The following is a 23548-nucleotide window of genomic DNA, read 5'->3' on the forward strand; positions in this document are numbered from 1 at the left end:
AAAGAACAATTTCTAAACGTATGTATGTTTTTTATTTTTCTTTTATCCTGTGTTTTGGCCTTTGTCGTCCTTTCGTATGTAGAATTCCTTCATACTCCTTCCAAACTTTTGTATGTGATGCATTTCCACCCTCAAAAACTATAGAAATAAGAGATGACCTTGATTGCTTCAAGACTTGAAGTTAGTCAATAGTGATCTTACTTCTGTGGGAAAGTGTCCTTGAAAGGGATGAGCCCACAAACTGAGGGGATAAATATGGGCTCAGAGCAAGACTCCTTGAAGAGGTTGGCTGATATTTTTGCATGCTTATTAGCAGAAAAAAAAGTAATCTTGGATATGATGTGTGTCTGTTTCTGCTGATCAGCTAAACTTATTATTATTTGCATTTTGGGGAGGGGCAAGGAGTTGTTTTAACAGTATGAAAGGAATGATATATCTGACATGGAAGTGCTTGGAGTTATGTGTCCTGATTGAAAATGCAAAGTGTTGATAAATTAAGTCTCTGACTTCGTCTCATGTTTCTACTTGTTGTAAGCAATTTATAGTTAATGGTGTGATTATTTTATCATGCAGTTACAGGCAGGAAATGCATCAGTCCTGTAACAAAAGAAGGTTAGGTAAAATTTTGCTTCTAAATCTATTTAATAATATGCAACAGTAAATACTCTTCTAAAAAAAAGTGTTTCTGGAAACCTAAATGGGCCTTCTTTGTGGTCTTAAAGCTTGGTGCTGGGTAAGTCATTGATTTTCTAATCTGGAGATCTTGTTTTGTTCATTGGGGGGGTTTAAATTATTTTTTGAGAAAGCTAGATAACCTCTTCTGCGTTTATTAAAACTGCAACAAAATGCTGACATCTGAGATATGAGTCTAGAAATGCACTACATTTGAACCAAACAAAATCTCATCTTTCCTGACTGGCAGGTTAAGTGACTGATTGTGTAGATTGTATGCTCATTTTTAAGTAGATTTCTTCTTGTTATTCATTTGTTTCTTTGCTTTATAATTTTTTTTAGCCTATAGACAAATGAAACAGTTTTTACTCTGTTATTTCTAGCAAAGCCAGGAACCTTTTTGAAAAGAATGCTGCTCCAATTTTGCACTTGTCTGGCATGGATGTAACTGTGGTTAAGGTATGAACTGATAGGTTCTGCTGATATAGATATATTGTCTGCTCTGCTTTCTCCTCTTGAAGAACTGAAATTAAATCCTGGATGCATTTGAAATTCTCAGTTGTCCTGTAAGCATCTCCGGGGAAGAAATAAATACTGAGATACTAAGTTGGCACTTAATCTTTTTCTATTTAATTCACAGCTAATTTACACCCTGTGTACTAAGTTTTTAATTTTCGGCTAAAGCAGTACATGTGCTTGTCGGTCTGTCTAAAGCAGCCCTTCTATAATTCATGTTTGAGAGAAAACTCTCTAAATATTTGAGCCCTGGCTAGTGGTGCATGCCTGTCACTGTTGAAATTGTCAATTCTGCCTGAACTTGCAGAATTCAGAAGTGAAGAACTTTGATGTGCAATGGAACTGTTCAGATTAATTAAAAATAGGCTTTTGTTTTTACACTGAAAATATCTTAGTGTATCCCCAAATAATTTAACATTCCCATCACGAAAGCAGAACACTGAGCTATAAATGGTGTGAATTAGTAGAGAGATGTGCTTGGGAAAGAGAAAAATGAGTAAACAGGAAGGGTTTCTGATCTTTTTGCAGGTTTTTGAGGCTGTGATACATGGCATAATTAATAGTCACTGTATCCTAGCAGCAAAGTACTCTAATATCTTTTTGTCTTGGAATCTTCCTCATAAGGTTTAATGTTAAAATGCCTTTCTGTGGTCACGGAAAATACATAGTCGCAACCTGAAGGAAAAGAAGTTACTTTACAAGACTTAAAACTGATATTTTGTAGCTTCAGACCTGACAAAAGGGGGCTGGACCAGTGACTGAGACTAAGGTGTCCCTGTAAAAGACATTCATTTGGCAGAGAATGGTTTCGATGGTTTAGAAGGCCAGTGTGCTCTTCACTGCTAAGCCCATTGTCAACAGCTTGCTGTCGGGCACTAGCTGTTTATATCGCTGCTTCTGTGTTTCAGGAGATGCACTTGAGCACTTTGGCTGCTAAAGGCATTGGGACTTTTTCTGCAGGAGTATGGTTTGCTTGTGATTTTGTTTCAGTGTAAAACTACCTAGAAATATAATTATTGTTGTGATATTTTGATTCTGTTGAATAAGATTTACTCTGATATTTCATTTAGCCTTTGTGGGTGTGTGCTTGCTTGCACATACTGTATTAGGCAGCAGACTTGTTTTATTAGTTGAAGAAATTTCAGTCAATGTGAGTAACATACAGTGCTGTGTGCCTATATGAGAATAACAGTTAAGCAAATTCTTTTGTTCTATAGAGGAGAAATCCTAGAAATAGTCTCTTGAGATCTCTCTCATGTTTGGATTTCTGTTTCTTCAGACTGACTATGAGGGACAAGCCAAAAAGCTGCTGGAATTGATGGAAAACACAGATCTGATCATTATTGCAGGAGGAGATGGCACAGTGCAAGAGGTACTGCAGGATCTTTGTCCTGGTTTGTTGAGAATCATAGTCTGAGGGTGAGAAGATTGAGTCTGTATAACATAGCAGCGTCATAACAGCTATGACTAGAGATTTGTCCATTTTAGTCTCTATGTTTTCAGTCAATGTTATGATCTTCTGGGGACAAGAAAACACTGCTAGTTGTTGTTAGTGTAAAAGCGATGATGGGAGTGGGGTAGAAAGGGTTTGTAACGTAACTATCTTTCAGAATTTTTTTCTGGAATGAGAAAATTAATTTTGGGAGACATGGTTCTAAGGTATGTGTAATGTAGCTGTAATGGTTTAATTTTCCAAGTTCATTTCTATCTGTGCTCCCCAAGAGGAATGCATGCTTTCCCAAGTGGATATCAAATAATTTAAAAATTACATGTGGGTGATAACAAAGCATGGTATGTATTTAATAAGTGCCTATTGTCAAGATGATTAACGACAGGAGCAAACTACCAGCAGAACTGGGGGATACTCTATTTTTCATGGAAGGCTGTATTTTATTAAAGCATCTCCTGGAATGTTAAACTGGCTTCAAAAAGCAATTGCATAAATGAAATGCAATGACCTTGAGACAAAGTGGTCAGAGTACATCTACAAGTTTCTCCTGGCCTTAGGATTGATTATTGTTAATTGCACACTGACCATTGCTATTTTTGCATTATGCAGAGCATTATTCAGTGTTAAAACGTTTACACTGGCATTGTTTGTGGTACCCATATGTACTCATGCACACTTATAACTCTGTTGTTGGCACCATTCTTGCGCACTGAACAGGCCTCCTTTCCCATGTAAGCAACTGTAGCACCTTTCATAAAAGATTAACTGCTCCTTAAATCTTAAGTGTGGGTATGAATTTCATGGCTTTCTGCTGTAAGTGAAAAACAAAATTCTCAGAGCTGAGCATTTCCTATATTTTTCAGGTCATAACTGGACTTCTCCGCAGAGCAGATGAGGTGAGGAAGCATCAGTTTTTAGAGGTCGTTTAATTCTTAAGACTGCATCCACTATGATCTCCTAGCATCAGCTGTCTTTTACAGATATGTTGCTTACTAATCTGCAGCCAGCTTGCTGCGTGGTAAGCCAGCTATGCTAGTGTCCTGCAATCTGCCTGTTGTTCTTCATTCCCTTTCTCAGGGAGCGCAATGGCTCCCAAGCCATGGGTTTGGGAATTTTCCAGCATCAGAGCAGAGATTGTGGAGAAGCCAAATGCACAACTTTCAAAGACCAGCTGTGTGTGTTGCTTTGCTTGGCAGAAGCATAGGCCGAAAGTACATGTTTTTCTTGTGTTTGTACAGGCTTGAAACCGAATTCAGTTATGGCTTTGCTCCTATTGCTTTGTGATTTTTTTGCTTTTTTTCAAGCACTGAATACCTACATATGCAGATGGCAAATTTTAACCTCTCAAAGCGGATCACCTTGAGCGGAAATGAGAGAGATTTTTCTCTTTAAAGAGGGAGGACAGTGTTATTGAAGATGGGAGAGAGTCATTGTTCCCAAAAAGCTCCTGGCAGGAGCTGGCAAAAACTCAATTAAATGATCCAGACAAGCTGATGATGATTTCCTTGGCAGCTAGAATTGTGTCTGTTTAGGCAGTTGCTTTGTCTGAATATAACAAGAGAAACTCTGCAACCAAGCTAGTATTTTCAAGAGGGGCGCTGGCTGTATCAGTTCTGAGACTCATATTTAGTACTATTATATTTAGCCCCCAAGACCTTTATAATCTAAAGATATTGGAAGAAAAGTTTTGGAGGCTTTACTGGCTGTTTTTAATTCACCCTTTTTTTGGCTTATTGTTTTGATGTAGCTTGACTTGATTTGCAGTAGCATAGAAAATTCAGCATCCAGCACTGTTTTGGGTGGAATACTGCATTATAGTATTGCCACTGTGTCACTTCATGTCTTTGGCCAGGGAATTCTTCTTGTCCTTCATATCACTCTTATCCTAGGAGTAGAGCTCTGTAGTTCCGCCCCCTCACTCTGTGCTCTGCTTCCGTTTTTACTCAGCTGTATGATACCACTATTGCCTGCATAGGAAGAGCCTGTGCAAGGTATTCCAGAAACTCTGTTCCTTGCAGCCAGGGGAGCGGAACGTGACTGCGTGACCTGCAAACAGCCTGCACACTGCAAAACAATTCTGAAGGAAATGAGAGAAGGGTGTTTGAGATGTGTTAAGACTTGCAGGTGATAGCAAGGGAGAGTGTGAAGTGAAAGGAATATTACTTAGATGGTCTGGCTTTGCAGTATCATGATGCTGCTAGTAGCAGTGCCCAGGAGGAAGATGGTACATTGTGATATATGGTAGTTTACATTGATTTGCTGACATGCTTCAAGAAGCACAGTTTATTATGAGGTATAGCGTGATAACTTGCTCCTTCAACAAGCCCTTTTGCTGAACTGTGGTACAGAAAAATAACACAGGCAGTGACTTCCAAAAATTAGACCTTCTGCTGCTTCATGATGTGGATGCCAGAGGAATCAATTAATTTCCTTTCCTTAACTGAGAAATCCTTTTTGCCATGCACGGTTCCTCTGTCAAAGGGGGATTTCAGCAGTGGTAAATGAGATTCAGAGCTCGTGATGCTACTGTCACTATTAAGAAAGATGGCAGATTGCTGACAGAATCCATGCATTAGTTAGGACGTAGCTGCCAACCTGCATGTAACAATGCTCTTAATGATTACAGAGAGCTCCTTTGTACCCACTTGGCAGTGGTGGGTTCACAGATTCAGATGCCATGTTCTGAGTCGTAATGTATTACTGCCTCATTTAAGGAAGTGCCTGGCTGCTTGGTGCCAAAGGGGTGATATCAGACACAGCTGTGATCTCCACACAGGAAGCTTTGTTCAGCTGATGCAAATGTTAATTTACTCTCCTTATGTGTCCAGGCTGTCTTCAGTAAGATTCCTATAGGATTCATACCTCTTGGGAAGACCTGCACTCTGAGCCAAACTCTCTATCCTGAGAGCACGAATCAAGTCTAGTAAGTATTAAATATTTCTGAAAGAGAGCACCGTTTTTCTTAGTTTCCAAGGAGCAGTGCTTCTTGGTAGCTTGATACTTCTCCTTCTATTCCATGTTACATAGAAGTTAGCAGTCTCTTGGCAGAGCCTGATGATTCTCTGGACTTGCCTGAGTCAATGACTTCCAAAAACTGACTAAAATTAAAAAAGGAAATTTATGTATTATTAGAACATATAATAATTTGCTGTATCTCTGATTGTATGATGCTCAGAGGGTTTATTTTTTTAAAAAATATTAGAAGGGTCAAGACCCTTAGGAATAGTAAGAAAGGGTATGGCAAGGATACCACAAGGGTATGACAAAATAAACAAGAAAAGAGTCATCTTTCTATCCCTTCTTCAGTTTAAGAATTCTAGAAACCAGTCCACGTATTACCTAGTTAGCACCTGCAGAGTAAGGCATACAAGTACATCTTTTTGTGGAAGGCTGGATCCCATTACTGACTTTTCCAGGGTTTCTTGCCCACCCTTGTGGGTGGGACTGGTGCTGGCAACTCCCCAACAACCTGAATCTTACCTATCCTGGATGTGATCCAGTCTGGGAGTATCTGGTACTTGGATTTCAGTTTGTTTGAAGTTTATTTTGTCCTCTTCCAAAGTAAAAAGACTGGTCACAAAGCTTTATTTTCCCCATACTAGATTTCTTTTCAAATTTTTTCCTTCTTCTCCTCCATACTACTGAATATATTTCTCCTTGCTCTTGAAATCTGTTCACTCAGGTTCTCCCAGTTACTCATTAACATTCTTTGCCAGAACCCTTGCTGGTATCCATCATACATAAAATCCATGTGCCAACTGGCATAATATCCTTCGTTAAAACTACCAGAGTGATTTGAAGCTTGGCGGGATGGACAAAGCTGTAATCAGCAGCTAAGATTAAAATAATAATATATGTTTGGGTTCTAAAGAAGCTGTTTGAAATGAATGATCTTCTTGTCCCAAGGTAATGGACTGTACAAGTGGGACTGCAGCATATTGGTGAAGTTGAAAGGACTTTGGTCAATGGGCTGCTTAACAACCCAAAGCAGTAACAGAACCCGACTTAAGAAGTGCAGAAGTGATATTTTAAAAGAAATATCGGGGCTTCAGTTCCTTGAGCACTATTAGATCTTACCTTTGGAGTGTAGGAATTGTAGAGGTCTTACAGAAGGATAAAAGTTAGGAGAAAAGAAGGGATGAGGAAAGAATAGCTTCCATCTGTCTTTCAGTATTCTAGGCGTGGTGAAGCTAAAGGCAGTTTCTCCTTCTGATTCACGTGAATTTTGGGCTGGATCTGGAAACTGGATTTGGTTTTAGGTTTTGTATTCCCTGTCCAGCTGAGACACTGGAAATGTACTCAACGTGGAATTTAGATTTTACCAAACTTTGAAAACACCGGGGGGTGGGGTGTTAATGAAAAAAAAAAATTAAAAGTCTGAACTTAGAGATTTCTTTGTGATCTTGAACACTTTGGTTACAGAGTCCTTAGAGCTACGCTTTATGACTTGAAGTGAGAAAGTGCCTTAGCAACTGTCCACAACTTAATGGATGCTAAAAGCACATGGTCATTGCTGATAGGCAGATTTATGTTGATTAAAAATTTCAAAACAAATTAACTTGCGAAGCCAATTCAGTCCCAGACCAGTGAATTGAGACCAGTCTCACGACCATCCCCTTCTCTTTCAGGCTGCTATACTTGCCAGCAATAAAATAACACTATGATTTGGGTCCTTAGTGTGTTAAGTGACCGAAACAGCAAGTAACAGAGTTGGCTTGTGATCTGCTGGATTAGCTGAGGGAGAAGGAATCTCTGAAAAGCATAACCTGGGAACTTTCTTTTTCTTTGCGTGTCTTTTGCTGTTTGTTATTATGCAGGCTCTGTCATGCCACCCATTTTGCTTTCTGATTTCAAGAAGGTGCAGCACTTTATCAGAATTGTTTCCCTGGGTCATTTGCTGCAAAAAAGCCCCACCTGGACTCACAGTGGGGTTTTCTGGAAAAAAGTATGATTTTTAAACTTACTGTTTTCCTTCCTTCCTTCCTGTGTTTTTTTTCATTTGCTTCTTTTTTGTTTGTTTTGCAGCCATATTATTAATGCTACTTTGGCCATTTTGAAGGGAGAGACAGTTCCGCTTGATGTCTTGCAGATCAAGGTAAAAGCATCTGCTTATTTGGCACCTGAGGTTCCTAAAACTTTCCTACTTAGATGTTGTTCTGTTTACATGGGCTGCTTCTCCTCTGTGTAATGCTGTCATGAATTTGGCTTTATGATAGCAGCATTTCTGGTGGCAATTATTTCTCCACTGTACGCTCTGACATCAGATATCCTAAACTGGAGAAAACACCAGAATGCCTGAACATCTTTTTTGGGGGGCTCGGAGAGTATTGATGAGTACAAAACTTACTAACGCAGGTTATTTCTGTAGAAATGGTGAGAGATAACAATAGCCATCTGAGCTGTTTTAATGCCTTCATGTGTATTGTGGAGTTAATAGCTTCCTTTTACAAACTGAAAAATGTGAAATGGGAAAAGCTTTGACTATGGCCCCATATGATTTTTGAGTATTAGTTTTCTATTCTGCCATGAGAACTTGAAGTCGCTGTGCAGAGCTCATTGCTTTTGGCTGACAATATCCACAAAATGAAATGGCTGTTGCTGGATGTGCAGTCAAAATCTAATGTCTTCAAAATTTCACCTCTTATATTCCTGTCTGGGAGCAAACAGAATGTATAACACTTAAGTTCTGCTTAGCTTTATTGCTTTTAGCTGTTTGGCATGCCTCTAATGTGAAATTTCACTTTGGGGATTAATCAGAAGTTAGTATTATATATAGAAATAGTATTTTTTTCTAGTTGCAAAAAAATGAAAAACTTACAAATAAGGTAAGAGAAAGCAATTTCTCAATGTTGATTTTTCTTTACAGGGAGAAAAGGAGCAGCCCGTGTTTGCAGTGACTGGTTTAAGATGGGGATCTTACAGAGATGCAGGAGTTAAAGTTAGCAAGTAAGAAAATACTGGGTTTTGAAACTGTAACTTTTTTAGCATCTGTTCTCTTCTTGTAAAGAAGTATTTTTTGAGTGTAGGTATTGACAGGCAGAAACACCCACTATCTGCCTCGCATTACATGGGAGGACGTTTCAGCATTTTATCGTTTGAAATAAACACTTAATTGGTGCTGACCTGTTCTTTTAATTATTTACTTTCTGCGTGCCATGTGGTCCCCACTTCTGGAACTTTATTCAGATTGCATCAGTGAGAAAAGCTCTCCCTTGAGTAAAGTCTAAGTAAAGTAAATGGCCATTTTTTCATCAGTTGCCAATGAAAAGATGCACATAGACTCTGTAACTCAATCCCAGCAAGGGACATCAGATGGAATAGAAACACTCTTCAATTCCTGCCAGGAATGGCATGGATTGTGCTGTCTAACGACTGTTCTCTGAATCTAAACTAATAATTGTTGGGCTTTCTCCAAATGGGCATTTAATATGATACTGTCTGTGTATCAAATGGCTAGTGTTATCTGGTGAAGGAGCAGCAGGGCCAAACCAGTTCACTTCTCACATTGTTTTGGAGGAATTGCAGCACATGCCTCTGCTACACAGCTATAAGGAAATGCCACGTGTTTTGGGATTGAGCTATCTTTGTCAGAAAACAAGAGGTAGCAGACCTTGGGAGTCTGACTGGCAGATATCTGAGAGGGATTGAGATGGAATGGGGGAGGTACAGTAAATTGCCAGGGTGTTTGTCGCTGGGAAGCAAGGGAAATGCTTGGTAACTTGTGTAGGTGCTGACTTGGCTATGCTGCAGGATCTGCAGCCCGAAGACTAAGGAATTGCGTTTCTTTCCCCTCTGCGCTCTCACTAGGCTTCCTGTGTGTGCCCTGTTTTTTGCCTAGTGTCAGCCTTCACATCTTTTCCTGCAGCAGTTCCCTTTCCTAAAAGTCTTTTGGACTCAGTGCTTGAGGCATGACAGCACCTTTTGTGCTTGGGGTGGTGCAAACATTTTCAAACCTCATTCTCTTCCATGTTTTTTAATGCACAGAAAATGTGCCCAGCTTGGAAAGCACTTCAGCTGTGAATGAATGGGTGCTCAGAATGTGGTTGGGATGAGGACAATGTGCACTTACCCTGTTTTTTCACTTCTCCCTAAGCATCCATTTTTGGTCCTTATCAGAGGTGGGTTATTGGGCTAAATGAACATTTGGTGTATTCCAGTGCAACTGATCTTATACTTGAGGCATCTACTATGAAGGGAGTAAAGCCATAAGCTGCAGTTCCAGAAATTTGTCTGGCTGTCTCTCTGCTGAACACTGTCCTGGCAGAGGCATGGTGCTGTCTTATGTTCTTGAGGCTTTATTGTTTTACAGGCAATTGCACAACTTGATGGGAGTGATGTAGCAGTTGCATGGCTTAGTAGCTAATGACATGCTTAAATCTGCAGTATTCTTGAGTTGATGGTGCTTAATGTGCTTTGTTGACCTTCTTTGGTGGAAGACAGTGATCAAAACATGTGCCTGGCCTACCTAAATATAGACACATCTTTGGAATCCATATAATACTTTATGGCTGGCAGGATTTTTACTTTGTAAAACATTTATTTTGATCTGAGAATTCTTTGGAGCAGACTGATGTTTGCTGGCTCAGTTCTTTTGTTGTTGAAGCTATTGATTTTTGATTGTTTGTTTCCTCCAGCCTTATTCTTTATTACATACTGTAGAGATGCATCCCACCAGCTGTTACGCTACAGACCTTTAAATCACTCCCAGTTGTGTCACATAAGTAGGTAAAATTCTGCTACTGAGATGTTACACTGCACGTAGTGAAGATAGTATACTGCATTTTGGCCTTCAGTAACTCGGGAAAGGGATGTCGCTCTTGTGAGACCCCACCTGGAGTACTGTTTCCAGTTCTGGAATCCCCAACACCAGAAGGATATGAAGCTGTTGGAACGGGTCCAGAGTTGTGCCATGAAGATGATCAGAGGGAGCACCTCTGCTATGAGGACAGGCTGAGAGGCTGGGGTTGTTCAGCCTGGAGAAGAGAAGGCTGCAGAGAGACCTTATAGCGACCTTCCAGTACCTGAAGGGGCTACAGGAAAACTGGGAAGGGACTTTTTATCAAGGAAGGTAGTGATAGGACAAGGGAGAATGGTTTTAAATTGAAAGGGGGAAGATTTAGATTAGACATTAGGAATAGATTTTTCATGATGAGGGTGGTGAGGCACTGGGTGGGAAGTGTCCCTACCCATGACAGTGGGGTTGGAACTGGATGATCCTTAAGGTTCCTTCCAATGCAAACCATTCTATGTGTAGAAACTTGTCTTACAGTATCACAAAGCTAACAATGTAGGGGAGCACCAACTTCAATGGCAAACAGGTCTGTGTGCTCTGACTTCATGCAAGTTTTCTCCCTTTCCTGATATAGACTGCTGGGTATCTTAGAAGTTCTGTCTGTGTTCCTTTTTCAGGTACTGGTACCTTGGGCCCCTGAAAACCAGAGCAGCTCACTTTTTCAGTACGTTTAAGGTAAAGAGTAATTACAAGGAAAGTGTTTTTGTAGTTTGGAAATGAAATGGCCAACTGCTTTATGTAATTTATCTGCAAGTTTTTACGAAGGGTTCTAGTACCAATAGAAAATGGGATTGAAACTGGACTTGTTGAAAAACCTGCCAGTTGATAGACTTAACTTCTGAAGAGAAGAAGGGGAGGAGGGATGCTTAAAAAAATAATTTCAATACTGGTTATCTGTTGCTGCAAGAAGACCAGGGCGAGCCAATAACAACCTTTGAAACTGGGGAGCTGTGGTAGTGCTGAAGGGGACCATTAGAGTGCTTTGTCACCTTTTCTCAACAGTCTTTCTTAGGGTAACATTTCATTCTGATTTATTCTGATGAATAAATAGACAGAAATAGATGATGAATAGAGACAGAAATGTCTATAATTAAATTGCTTGTGCACGTAGATAATCAGGCTTCCATGTGTAGTAAAATGAATGTGAAGATTAATAGCCTGTATCTCACTTTAAACTTCTCTGTTGCTTAAAATTTATCCTGGAAAGATTAAAATTTAACCTACGTGAAAGGTGAGGCATTTTCATTCACATGCTTTTTCTGATCTCTGAACACATAAAGAGCTTCATGAAAGGCTCTGGAAATACACAAGAGCTGGTATGGTGGATCAGGTTGTGCAGTCCAGCCATGCTGTCTGTGATAGTGCCAATGCTTTCTTTATAGGAAGCTCCTATAAAGGAGAGTTAAATTGTAACACGTCTGTGAAAGAACCCTCCCCATTCCCCAGGAAATTAGAGATGATGGTTCTGTGTGCTGGCACTCTAGGCAGAAACCTATTCTCCACTTCTGTCCAGCTCCCTTCTCATTGCTGAGTCCTTAGCCTCAGTTAGTAGCAGTGGTAGTGCATTTCACTGGTGAGCTATTCATTGTACATTAAAAAGATCAGTTCTACCTGCTGAAGGTTAAAGAGAAGTGCCCACTTTTTCTGCTATTCATTGCTTTATGTGCCTTTTACGTTATCATTTTATTAATTTCTATAAGGAATGGCTCCAGCCTGTTTTGCTTAATCTCTTCCTAGCTCATCTCTGCTGCTGTGCAGCTCATCTTTTCTGGTTTTGCTGTAGCTGTCCTTTGAAACAGGATGACCTGTAACTGGAAACAAAACAAGGGGAAAGAGCTTGCCTCTTTTATTCGTAGGGGCATTGTTTTGAGTGTTATCATCTCTTCTCAATATACAAGTTTAATTTATCATGGCAATGCTGGTTTTCCCTTTAATCATATTGCTCGTGTATTGCAGTACTGATACAACCTCTGTTTGTCCTGTTTACTGTGTAAATAGGATGGTGGAGTCTTTCCTTTGTGATGGAGGTGTGAGGTGAATTAGCTTAACTACCTGTGCTGTATGGTCCAAAACTGCTTCTAAAGTTTTCTGCATTGAAAAATAATCATATTGAGTACATGTGGGCTCTTGTCTGGGTTTTTTTTAGTAGATACATTTAAAAAACAATTCAGGCTGGATATCAGAAAAAAATTCTTCACAGAAGGAGTCATTGGGCACTGGAACAGGCTGCCCAGGGAGGTGGTCGAGTCACCTTCCCTGGAGGTGGAAGGAACGTTGATGAAGTGCTTAGGGACATGGTTTAAGGGAGTGTTAGGAGTAGTTGGACTCGATGATCCAGTGGGTCCTTTCCAACCTGGTGATTCTATGATTCTATGATATTATTCCCTCTATAAGTCCTATGTTCTGAGCATTTCAGGAATCAGTTTTAAAACAAAATGAGGGGAAATAAGTTTTGTCAGCATCTGGAACTATTTCGGGAGCTAAGATTCTTCTGTAGCCTGTCTGTTTCAGGCACTGGAATCTGAAATATCACTGAGAATGATGTGTTACTTTTGGTTTTCTTCCCTCCTTCCACCTCAGATGCTTTATAAAGCTTACCTGACTTGCCTTAAGAATTGTTGTATTGGTGTCTATAAGCACCTGACTGTAAGGTCAGATCTGATTGTTAGAGTAGTTGAAGAACAAAGGCCTGCCAGGTTTTAATGCCCCTTGGCTGCACACAGCACTGTTGTCTTTGCCTGTTTGCACCAGATGCCACTGTGCAGTTGCTCTTTGATGTTGCTTTTGTGCCGTGCAGAAACCGATTGTGCTTTCAAATGTTAGTGTTGACCTTGCTGGTTTTGGTTGTTCCCTTCAGCCAGGAGCAACTGTGTCACTCTGCCACATATCAGCAGCAAAGAAAACATCCTGTTATACTCTGCCTATAGAGGGGAAAATACTTCACTTCTGTGTGAGGGACGAGTAGGTTAGTAGACTTTGGCACTGTGGGTAATCTATTTCTAGCTGCAAAATTGTCATCTTGCATATGAATCTGGACGTTAGAGAGCCATAAGTAGGCTGAGGCGGTGTTGGCATGTGGATAGCTCTGCAGGAGTACTTGGGATCACAGAATAAATAGGCTGAAGGACTAAACTGAATAAACAAGTAGGTGCTTAACAAAAGGCCCTTTATCTTCTTTCCTTTCCATATAAATCCAAGGAATGGCCTCAGAAACGTCAAGCTGCTCTCATGTATCTGGGTCCAACTGAGAGACCTCCAGAAGAGCCAGATGAGAAACCATCCAGACCTCCTTTGTATGTGAGGCTTTACAGACGTCTTCGGTTATACTGGTCACCTCCTCCAAAAGGTGAGGTGTGTATACTTTGGCATAAACTCACAGGCAGACTTTTCTCCTCTAATAGAGCAGAGAGGGGATTTATTTCTGCATTATTTCCACTCTCTCGTTTTTATATTATTGTTGTTGTTGTTAATTAAAACCGTGACAGTTACAGTGATATCAGCCAGAAATAGAACAGAATAGTCCTGGCAGTGCTTGCGGTCTTGTAAACAAAAGTATGTTTGTAAAAAAAAAAAAAAAAAAAAAAAAAAGACAAGAACCAAAACTGGAGCATTCCCTGGGCTCACAGTTGCTTCCCATTGCTGGGAATGCCTCCATAGGTGATACTTGACACTTATGAGCGGGCCTCTTAAAGTCTTCCTCCTGTAGAATGGTTTCTTAGTACAGATGAGTGAGTAGCAACCCTTGTTTTCCTGGGTAGAGGGGAGTTACTGACACAGAGCAACAAGTGTTACTTTTGAGCCACACAGAAGCCTTAAGTTTCTGTTAGTGCATTACATTTCTTTCCGTACTGTAAATTTTCTTGTGTGTGCTCTGTGAGCCTCTCTTGGGTTGGGTTGTTAGCTAGGCGGTGCATGCGGCAGACTGCAGAAGGAAGAGGAATGTGTATTTTGCTCAGTCTGGTGTGACGCAAAGTCCTTCTCATTCCTTCTTGCAGAAGTGATTTAGACAGAAGCATGAACTAAGTGACCTGTATGTGAAAACTGAAGCATGGCGTTTCCTCCTGTAGAAAATACATGGTACCACAGCATCCCGAACATTGGATTCCTGTTTTTTTTGGTAGCAGTGCTTCATATGTTTTCTAAATGTTCCTGTAGTACTAGCCCAGGAGATCTCTTAATCCCTGGGCCTGAGGACTCACAGAACTGCCATGTAAATGTGCTTGATAGCCTTTACTGCTCCTGTGTGAATGCTTTTCCTTTTTTGAAGATTTTGACGTTTGAAAGAAACAAAACTAGTGGTCACAATGGGTCAGAGCGATTTTTTTGCAGCTGGCATTGATGTTTCATGCTTCGTAGCAGTGAAATGGTGATCTGGATAATTGAATTCCACTTAATGGTATTGTCTCTTTTGGATTCACAGAAATCCCGCAGGAGGTAGCCCCGGAGGACTGGGAAGAACTGAAGTTATCCACCATTGAGCTTTCTATTGCAACTCGGAACAGGCAGCTTGATCTGACGGTAAGACTATTGTATAACTGGATTCCAAATGCTGCCTGTCCACACAATTTTCCTTTCTTGTTGAACTCCTGTTCTTGTGTCTATAAAAATAAAACTTAATACCTCCATGCAAGGAGGAGCCCATGACTGAATCCAGGAATGGGCAAGTTCCAGAACCAGTGTAAAAAGCACTGGAGACCCATTTAAAACTGGCATGAGTGAGATTTGTTTCACTAGATAAACAGAAGCTTTCCCAGGAGAAAACAAGACATCAAAATAGGCACTCCTTTCCTTCTTGACCCATGGGAGAGTGATTCTGTTCTATTCTGATTTCATTTTGGACATGGATCTGTTGGACCGAGTCCATAGGAGGGCCACAATGATGATCAGATGGCTGGAGCACCTCCCATATGAGGACAGGCTGAGAGAGTTGGGGTTGTTCAGCTTGGAGAAGAGAAGGCTCCGGGGAGACCTTAGAGCAGCTTTCCAGTACTTAGAGGGGGTCTACTGGTAAGATGGGATGGGCTTTTTATCAGGGAAGGTAGTGACAGCATGAAGGGTAATGGTTTTAAGCTGAAAGAGGACAGATTTAGATTAGATATTTGGAAGAAATTTTTTCCTGTGAGGGTGGTGAGGCACTGGCACAGGTTGTCCAGAGAAGTTGTGGCTACCCCCGCCATGGAGGTGTTCAAGTCTGGATTGGATGAGGCTTTGAGCAGCCCGATCCAGTGGAAGGTGTCCCTGCCCATGGCAGGGGGGCTGGGACTGGATGATCTTTAAAGTCCCTTCCAGCCCAAACCATTCTATGATTATCAACTGGTGCTGGAAGGAAGCTGAGCCTGAATGTCTGCCTGGAATTGTGGCTTTTTCTCTCTCATTTGGACTGCAGAGTGAAGAGTTAAAAAGAACCGAGACTAGAGAAAGGACAGGGGCTACACTGAGTTGAAGGACAGGAAATGCAGGTTTTGTGGAAGAGTAGAATCAAGGAAGCATGGGAACTGTTCCTGTTATAGGCTTCTCAGTATGCTCATGCTGTTCATTTACTGTTTTAAAACCTGTCTTTGGCTTATGTCTGTGTTTCAGAGCAGTTTTATTGCTATGAAAGCTATTTGGATAGGTGTCAGTCTTTAATTTTGCTGGAAAATGCCAACACAGTGATCTCATACTGGTGAGCTGTTCTTCCTGTCTTCCTCATGGCTGCACGAAACCACTGTCATTACACCTAGATTAACAGGAGGTGTTGAATTTACTGCAATGTGTTTCTTGCTCAGAATTCAGGGTCTTTTATAACTTTAAAATTTGTGTTATATTGGTATGATATCTTTGTAGAATCAGACAAAAAAAACCCAAACAAACCAGGCAAATCTAGTTTTAAAATTTCTTCCAGTTTTCTCTGTAGAATGTAGCTCATAAATTTTAGGTTTTTCTTCATCAGTGGCTTATGGTTTGGACTGTGGATGTTGTAGTAAGGGTAGGAACTATACAGACTACCAGGGTATTTGGTTTTTTTAGTGGTTTCTAGATAACCCTTGAACAGAACAGTTTTGGTTGCTGAACTGGATTAGAGTCAGTGATGTAAAGTAAGAGCAAACCTACCAAGATCTGAAAAACTATCTCATTGCCACAGACTAGCCCTTACATCCTTCTTCCCTCCCCCTAATTATACCTGCAAGATGCACTTCAGTACTGGCATTGGACAAGGATGTGGTGTAGGGTTGTCAGGTCTCTTGCATAGGCTAGAGAAATGGACGAATTTGTTAGACCAATTGTACTTTCATCAGAGAATGGTTTGGGTTGGCAGGAACCTTAAAGATCATCCAATTCCAACCTCCCTGCCATAGGCAGAGACACCTCCCACCAGACTAGGCTGCCCACGGTCCCATCCAACCTGGCCTTGAGCATGTCCTGGTAGGGGGCATCCAAAACTTCCCTGGGCAACCTGTGCCAGTGCCTCACCCCCGTAATCATGAAGAATTTGTTCTTAATGTCTAATCTAAATCTTCCCCCTTCCAATTTAAAGCCATTCCGCCTCATCCTGTCACTACCTGCACTTGTACAAGTCCCTCTCCAGCTTTCTTGTAGCCCCTTCAGGTACTGGAAGGGTGCAATAAGGTCTCCCCGGAGCTTTCTTTTCTCCAAGGTGAACAACCCCAACTCTCTCAGCCTGTCATCATAGCAGAGGTGCTCCAGCCTTCTTATCATCTTTCTAGGGGTGCAGGTAGCTTGATACTGCATCTGTTTTTCTAAAGATATGGACTATTTATAACTGTTTTTAACTCCTGCTCATGAAGCCGTTGTCCCTAGGCATCAAAGCAGTGCAATAGCTCTCTCAGTTTGATAGTAAGGCATATCTGCTGAGTATTGTTAGCCAGTTCTGTCTTTCCATCCCACCTCATTCATACCTAGGCTGTCTCATTGAAGAGAAGTTGATATAAAGCCATCCAGGTACAGCTCAGAGAGTGCCAAGCCTGCCCCTGCAGATACAGCAAAGGAATAAAACAAGTTCTACTTATAGATGCATTTATTTTTACTTTTGTTGTTTTGATTGCATCTGCACTAGGGCTTTTGCCAGGACAGAAGTGTTTAAATAAATAAATAAAATGAAAAATTAATTGCATCTTAATCAGAGTTGGTTTCCTGGCAAAAGCTTTACTATATACTTGTTTTAAGGGCAGGCTGTAAATAGAAAAGAAGCTAACTAAGGAGTTTAAAGGAATGATATCGAGAACACTTTGACTTCTAATTTGTATTGTTTAAAACTCTTTTACTGTAGCATTTGGTGGCCAAATGTTATGTCATTGCATTGCTGCTTAAATCCGTGAAAGACCCATTGATTAGAAATCTTTGTGAACCAGGAGTAAACCCCAGGTGACCTGCTATTATTGTCTTTAATAAGTGTAATAAGAAGCTAAATATGTTAATCATTATTTCACTTCTTGTGGTATTTATGGTTGAATAGTCATCAGTGAGAAATTCGAGTCTATAATTTATAATCCAACTCTCCAGTACAGATTGGAAAAAAGTGAGATGCAGAAATGTATCTTCTGCCTCCTTCTGTGGGACAAAGACTGGTTTATTTGCAAACACATTGCAGTGTCATGAGTGTGGCATTTTGAAATGTTAACTGCTTGATTTCTGACTCTTTTTGCATAGCGCACTGAAGACTTCATGGATATTTGTATTGAAGCAGACACTGTCACCAAAGGACAGTTTGTAAACAGAGGGTGAGTATGGGAAGGCTGAAAAAAAAATCACATCTGTATGAGTTGGAACACTAATTAAGGAAGTGTGCTATATATTTCTTTTGATTTTGTGCTGCAAAATTCAGAAGCGGAGGACTCCAAAGGACACCAGTCAGTAATGCTTCATGGGGATTACTGATTTTGTTCTTTAAAATTCTTAAGAATTTTATCTTTCTGAAAACAATGCAGAGTAGTTTACCTGGAGTTCTTCCTAGCTTCTGAGTTTGCTATACCTTTCATCGTTTTCCCCATTGCTGTCGATCGGTGCTGCTTGGATAATACTGTCACAACTGAGTTTTATAGGCAGCCATACAATCTTATTCTGTTTATCAAGTTTAGGTATATTATTGGTGCTGCTTGCACATGAATTATGAAAGCTACAGGTATGAAGAAGCAGCACAGAGAGAAAAAGTGAACGCATGTTCCTTCCTTTGTGCTTGGAATATTGCCTTGTAGCGCACTTGTTCCTTCTGCTCTCCCAGACACAAATCTGAGCTGCTTTTTGCAGCACATCCATACACTCCCACAAGCAAATACCTTGCATCCTCAGTGCAGTTTTTACCAGCAACAGATTTTCCTACTCAATCCTTTTTAATTTGGTAATAATGTTTTCTAGTCTTGGAGCTCCCTCTAGTGAAATTAGTGGAAATATTTCAACACATTGTTACATGCTTGTCATCACCCAAGTAATTCCTGCATGTTATGTCTTGTTTATGACACTAATAGCAGCAGCAGGCCCCTTAATTGAGCATCCTACGATCCTCAGTGGGTATAGAATGTTCTGACATCATAAAAGCAATTGCTTTTAAATTGCATGAGCCATGTGAACTCTTATGTTGCTTGGGACTCAAATCTTTGCTTTGAAGGCTACCGAAAGAAAGGAAGAGGAGGATATTTTTCTGTTAGCAGCAAGAGGAATCTGGCCTCTTAAAGTAGAGAGGCAAAGGAGATGGTGTGCTGCGTTCTTGCACGCTTTGCTAGCAGAAAAACTGTGGATGAATACGTGTGATATAAGGGAGGGGTATTGGAGTGTAAAGAATGTCTCCCACGTGGAGACAGGACATGCTTCACTCAGTAGTATTTCCCATTTTCTGACTGCAATTACACGGTCATGCAGAAAAAGCCTCTGATGAGAGTTAACATGCCCTGCTGGCTAGAGCTAATTAGAGGCCCTACCAAAAGCTTTGAGCTGCTGTTCAAGCAAAGTTCAAAGAAACAAACTCTTTTGATTAAATACTGCCCAAAAGTCTGTGGGTAACAACGAAAGAGAAGGAGGGGTGTATGGGGTGGGGGAGCAGCAGGAAGGCATGATTAGTCCTACAGAGAGGAATCAGAAAAAATGTGCCTTGTTTTTGCAAAGCGGAATCAGGATGTTCAGAGAAGTTCCCCACTGCACAATGCCCTTTGGCAGCTAAGTCTGAATCAAGCCTATTATTAGAGGCTCCCCATTGCCTAGGACCAACAGGGTTTGTCTTTGGAAATGTGTGAAGAAACTTTTTTTTTCTTTCTATTTTAATGTGTAGTTTTAAACTCCATCAGAATTTGAGGGGTTGAAAAGGTTTTTAAGGAAAATACCTTATCACTGTAGATATCAAGGGGTTTTTTTATATTGAAGATGACACTGACATGAGTTGATGAGGACTGACGTATTGCAGAGAGGAAACCACATATCCAGTGGGAAACTACCATGGAGGGTCAAGCAGTGGGAGGTAGAGTGCGTCAGGGTACCGGAGGGCAACTGCTATTGCATTTCAAAGACAGGAGTAGGTCATCCCAGGTGTATGAAATTGCCTTCTTGCTGTGGATCGGGTTTGTGTGAACAAGAGCATCTCCTCTCTTGACTGGAGCTTCTCCCTTAGGAGGAAAGACTGAGACACCTGAGTCTGTTCAGCCTGGAGAAGACAGAGAGGGGGGTCTTATTGATGCCTATATATACCTGGAGGGTGGGTATCAAGAGGATGGGGCCTGACTGTTTTCAGTGGTGCCTAGTGACAGGACAAGGGGAAATGGGCACAAACTGGAACATGTGAAGTTCCACCTGAACATGAGGAAAAACTTATTTACTGTGAGGGTGATGGAGCACTAGAACAGGCTGCCCAGAGAGGTTGTGGAGTCTCCTTCTGTGGAAATGTTCAAAACCTGCCTGGACACATTCCTGTGCAGCCTGCTCTGGGTGAATCTGCTTTAGCAGGGTGATTGGACCAGATGAGCTCCAGAGGTCCCCTCCAGCACCTGTGATTCTTGGAGGAGCTTATGTATGAGCGGTTGGAAAACGGGTGCTTACACTGTGGTGCTTACTAAGAAGTGCTAGAGGAAAGGAGAGTAGGGCTAGAAAAGTGTAGCACCAGTAATCCACATCCTGGTAGCCCAATTAGATTCCATATATGAAAGTGTGGAGAGCAGTCACTCAAGGGCACCAATACAGATACCAGCTGTGATGCAGAAGACTGGGTTTTTTGTCGTACTCTGAATCTCTGAATTTCCTATCGGCTGTTTCTGGACATGAGAACTAGGTTAAACTCGTGTGTGTTACCTGCAGTGAGTGTTGTGGTTAAAACAATCAATTCAAACTGTTGCTGCTGAGCTTTGGTCTTGCTCCTGTTTCACTTTGCTGTCTTGTCTTGATTAAGGAGCAGAACCAAATGGAAATGATTTCTGATCCTTTTATACTGGGTCACTAGAGAGGCAATTGCTGTAAGTGGAGTTGTGTCTATTTGCTTCTACCAGCGTTCTCCTTTGACTGATCTTTAGCTCCATGTCTTGCCTCTTTTGAACTTCCCTTGACCTCATAATTGCATCTATATAGAACCTGTTTACTTTTGTGGACCAAAAAAATCAACTTGCTCACCAGTGTGCAATATCTAGGAACTTTGAGCAGGTTAAAGTTTAAGTGGAAAATTATGCTCCTTGTTTGTCCAGCACTGTATAAACTGACAGTATTGCATGCTGTCAATAATTGCATGTTGTCAATAATTTATATTGCCAGGAAGATGTTTAATTCCCTCACATCCACTCATTAATCTTTTAGCATATACATCCTTGATTAAAACCAAACTTCACACAGTTACCGTTGCTTCTGTCCTTCTCTGTCCTTTCCTTTGGTATCTTAGCTTTTCTTCCTTTGTCTTTGATTATCATCTCCTGTTTCAACCCTCTCTTCTCATGTTCTTTCTCTGGGATTTTCTGTGACTTTAAGAAGTGTTTGCATCCCTCAGGGCATAGAAGGCTTAGTGTATAGGGAGTTTCTAATGTTTTCCTGTCTTGCTTTCCTGGGCAACATTTAAATACACTCTTCTTTCATATCAGTCTACAGAACAGACAGAAAAGTTGAGGATGGCTGCCAGAAGAATATTTGTGATAATTCTGCCCTGCTTGAGAACTGTGGATGTATTAACGCTGTAACTCTGTGCTCTCCCCTTTGCTATTTGTGTGTGGCTGTCTGTCTGGAGAGGGTCCAAAACTGAGGGGTTACTGCCTGGGGTGCGGTGTACCCTTTGTCAGAGGTCTTCCAAAAGGTTATGTGTATTTCCAGCCAGAGGCAGGCCAGCATACCCAAGAGCTTGTGCTTACTCTGCAGCAGCACACTTTGGGAAAAGGAATCGCAATGTGCTATTCTTTAACCGTTGATCCAGTGACGGGACGACAGCCCAAGTCTTGAAATAAGACCACATGGCACCTGCACAACCAACTTTCTAAGACAGGCAACTGCCTTCTGTTTGCTCCCATCCACAGAAGTAGGAAAACAGGACTTCTCTAGGCACAGTATGTCAGTAAGAATCTCCCAGACATCAGAAGAGAGAGAGTAACTGACAAAAATGGGTATATTATTTGGAATGCTTAAAATGATGGTGCACTGGGGGTTTCTTCACAAGAATAATATAAAAGCAACTAGTAACAAATTTCATGGTGCCTGGTGTTGATGTGAGAAGAAGGGTTTTTTTGTTTGTTTGCATTTTAGATGGTAGTTCAGTGGTTCAGTATAACTGTAGTTCTGTCAGGTTTTTTTGGCTTAAGGTTGCTTAGGTTGCTGGTAAATTATGTGGGTGCATGGGACCTGAGGAGATGGTAGTCATTGATTGCAGGAATTGTTCAGCTCAGCATGTAAGTGAGGAGTGCCAAACTGCTGTGTGTTCAGTACACAAAACTGTATGCTCAAATACATTCAGTGAGACTCAGAGCTGAAGCTGCTTGGAGTGAGGAGGTTGTCAGGGCGCACTGTTGGATGTATTGGCTGCAGCAGAAGAGGACATCTTTATTTTACTTTCTCACAGCTAAACCCACAAATATTTGTATGTGCACATAACCGCATAAGTTTACCAGATGCTTAGTGCTTACTGACCCATGATGATGTGTCATCCGTAAAGATGGCTGTTTCGTAGAGTATCATCTCCTTACCTTACCTCTCTTTTTGTTTGAACAGAACTCAAAAGATGCGTGATCCACATATGTGCCCTGAAGGGAGTCAGTGCATCCAAGCCAGCAGATGCATCTTGCAACTTCCAGAGGTGAGAAGCTGAAGGACTTGGAAAACTCTTGTCACTCTATTTCCTCATGCTAGTTGATGCTGCTGCACATTAAGAAATCCCTGCTCCACATATGGGAGCTTGATTACACTGCTAGTGAGACACTCAGTTTCTCAGTGCGGCAACTCAGCCCCTGACTAGGACAACATATACTAGAAAGAGGTCTATAAACCAGAAGGGAAACTTTATTCTGCCAGTAAGTAGTGACAGACCTTTTATGTAGACTGCAGTGCTTGTTGTGAAGAGTCTCTTACTCGGGTGCATTGCATATGCACACCTTCTCCTCCTTAGAATTGAAGACTGAATTCCTTGTCTACATTTTACCCTAGAAGGGATTGTGCTGTAGAGAAGATAAATATTAGAAGCTTTAATGAGGCCAAGGAAGGTGACACAAGGCAGTGAGGCTCAGATCCCTGAAGCATCTTGAAACTCTGAATAGTTGAGGCTGAAAAAGAAGCCAAAGCATGTCTGCCCGTATAGTTTAGATGGGTCTTTCGTTGCCTCTTAGGGAGAAGATGCTCTTCTTGCAGCCTTGGGGAGAACTATTTCTTGTTTTTGCAAAGACATGAAGACAATCTTCTGGGTATTTTCTATCTTCAAATGATCTATCATTCAGCAAAAGAATTTCTTTGTAAGAGAGAACAGAACATGCCAAAAAGTGAAAATATCTGTGGCTATGAAGTGAAACCCATAAATTATGGTGTTATGACTAGCCTCCTAGTAGTTGAATCAAGCTCATGTCATGGCAATTTTGTGCTGAAAGAATACTGTGGAGTGCTGGGCTGAGTACAGCTGAGCCATAAGTAAGGACTGTGGTGTAAAATGAGCTCTTCATACCGCAGCTGCTGCAAAGGCG

General features: G+C 41.1%; 1 protein-coding gene across 1 annotated transcript in view; it reads left to right on the forward strand.

Moving 5' to 3' along the window:
- The window catches only part of AGK (acylglycerol kinase), a 43114-nt gene that overhangs the window by 14662 nt on the left and 4904 nt on the right, over window positions 1-23548 (forward strand). Inside the window, exons 4-14 of the mRNA XM_054077512.1 lie at window positions 1056-1131; window positions 2468-2560; window positions 3502-3534; window positions 5467-5561; window positions 7664-7733; window positions 8505-8584; window positions 11048-11105; window positions 13629-13776; window positions 14851-14948; window positions 18081-18151; window positions 22590-22674. Coding sequence (XP_053933487.1) covers window positions 1056-1131; window positions 2468-2560; window positions 3502-3534; window positions 5467-5561; window positions 7664-7733; window positions 8505-8584; window positions 11048-11105; window positions 13629-13776; window positions 14851-14948; window positions 18081-18151; window positions 22590-22674 — 907 coding nt within the window. The remainder of the gene's footprint in view (window positions 1-1055; window positions 1132-2467; window positions 2561-3501; window positions 3535-5466; window positions 5562-7663; window positions 7734-8504; window positions 8585-11047; window positions 11106-13628; window positions 13777-14850; window positions 14949-18080; window positions 18152-22589; window positions 22675-23548) is intronic.

The sequence above is a fragment of the Cuculus canorus genome, chromosome 1, assembly GCF_017976375.1.
Source record: "Cuculus canorus isolate bCucCan1 chromosome 1, bCucCan1.pri, whole genome shotgun sequence".
Classification (NCBI taxonomy): domain Eukaryota; kingdom Metazoa; phylum Chordata; class Aves; order Cuculiformes; family Cuculidae; genus Cuculus; species Cuculus canorus.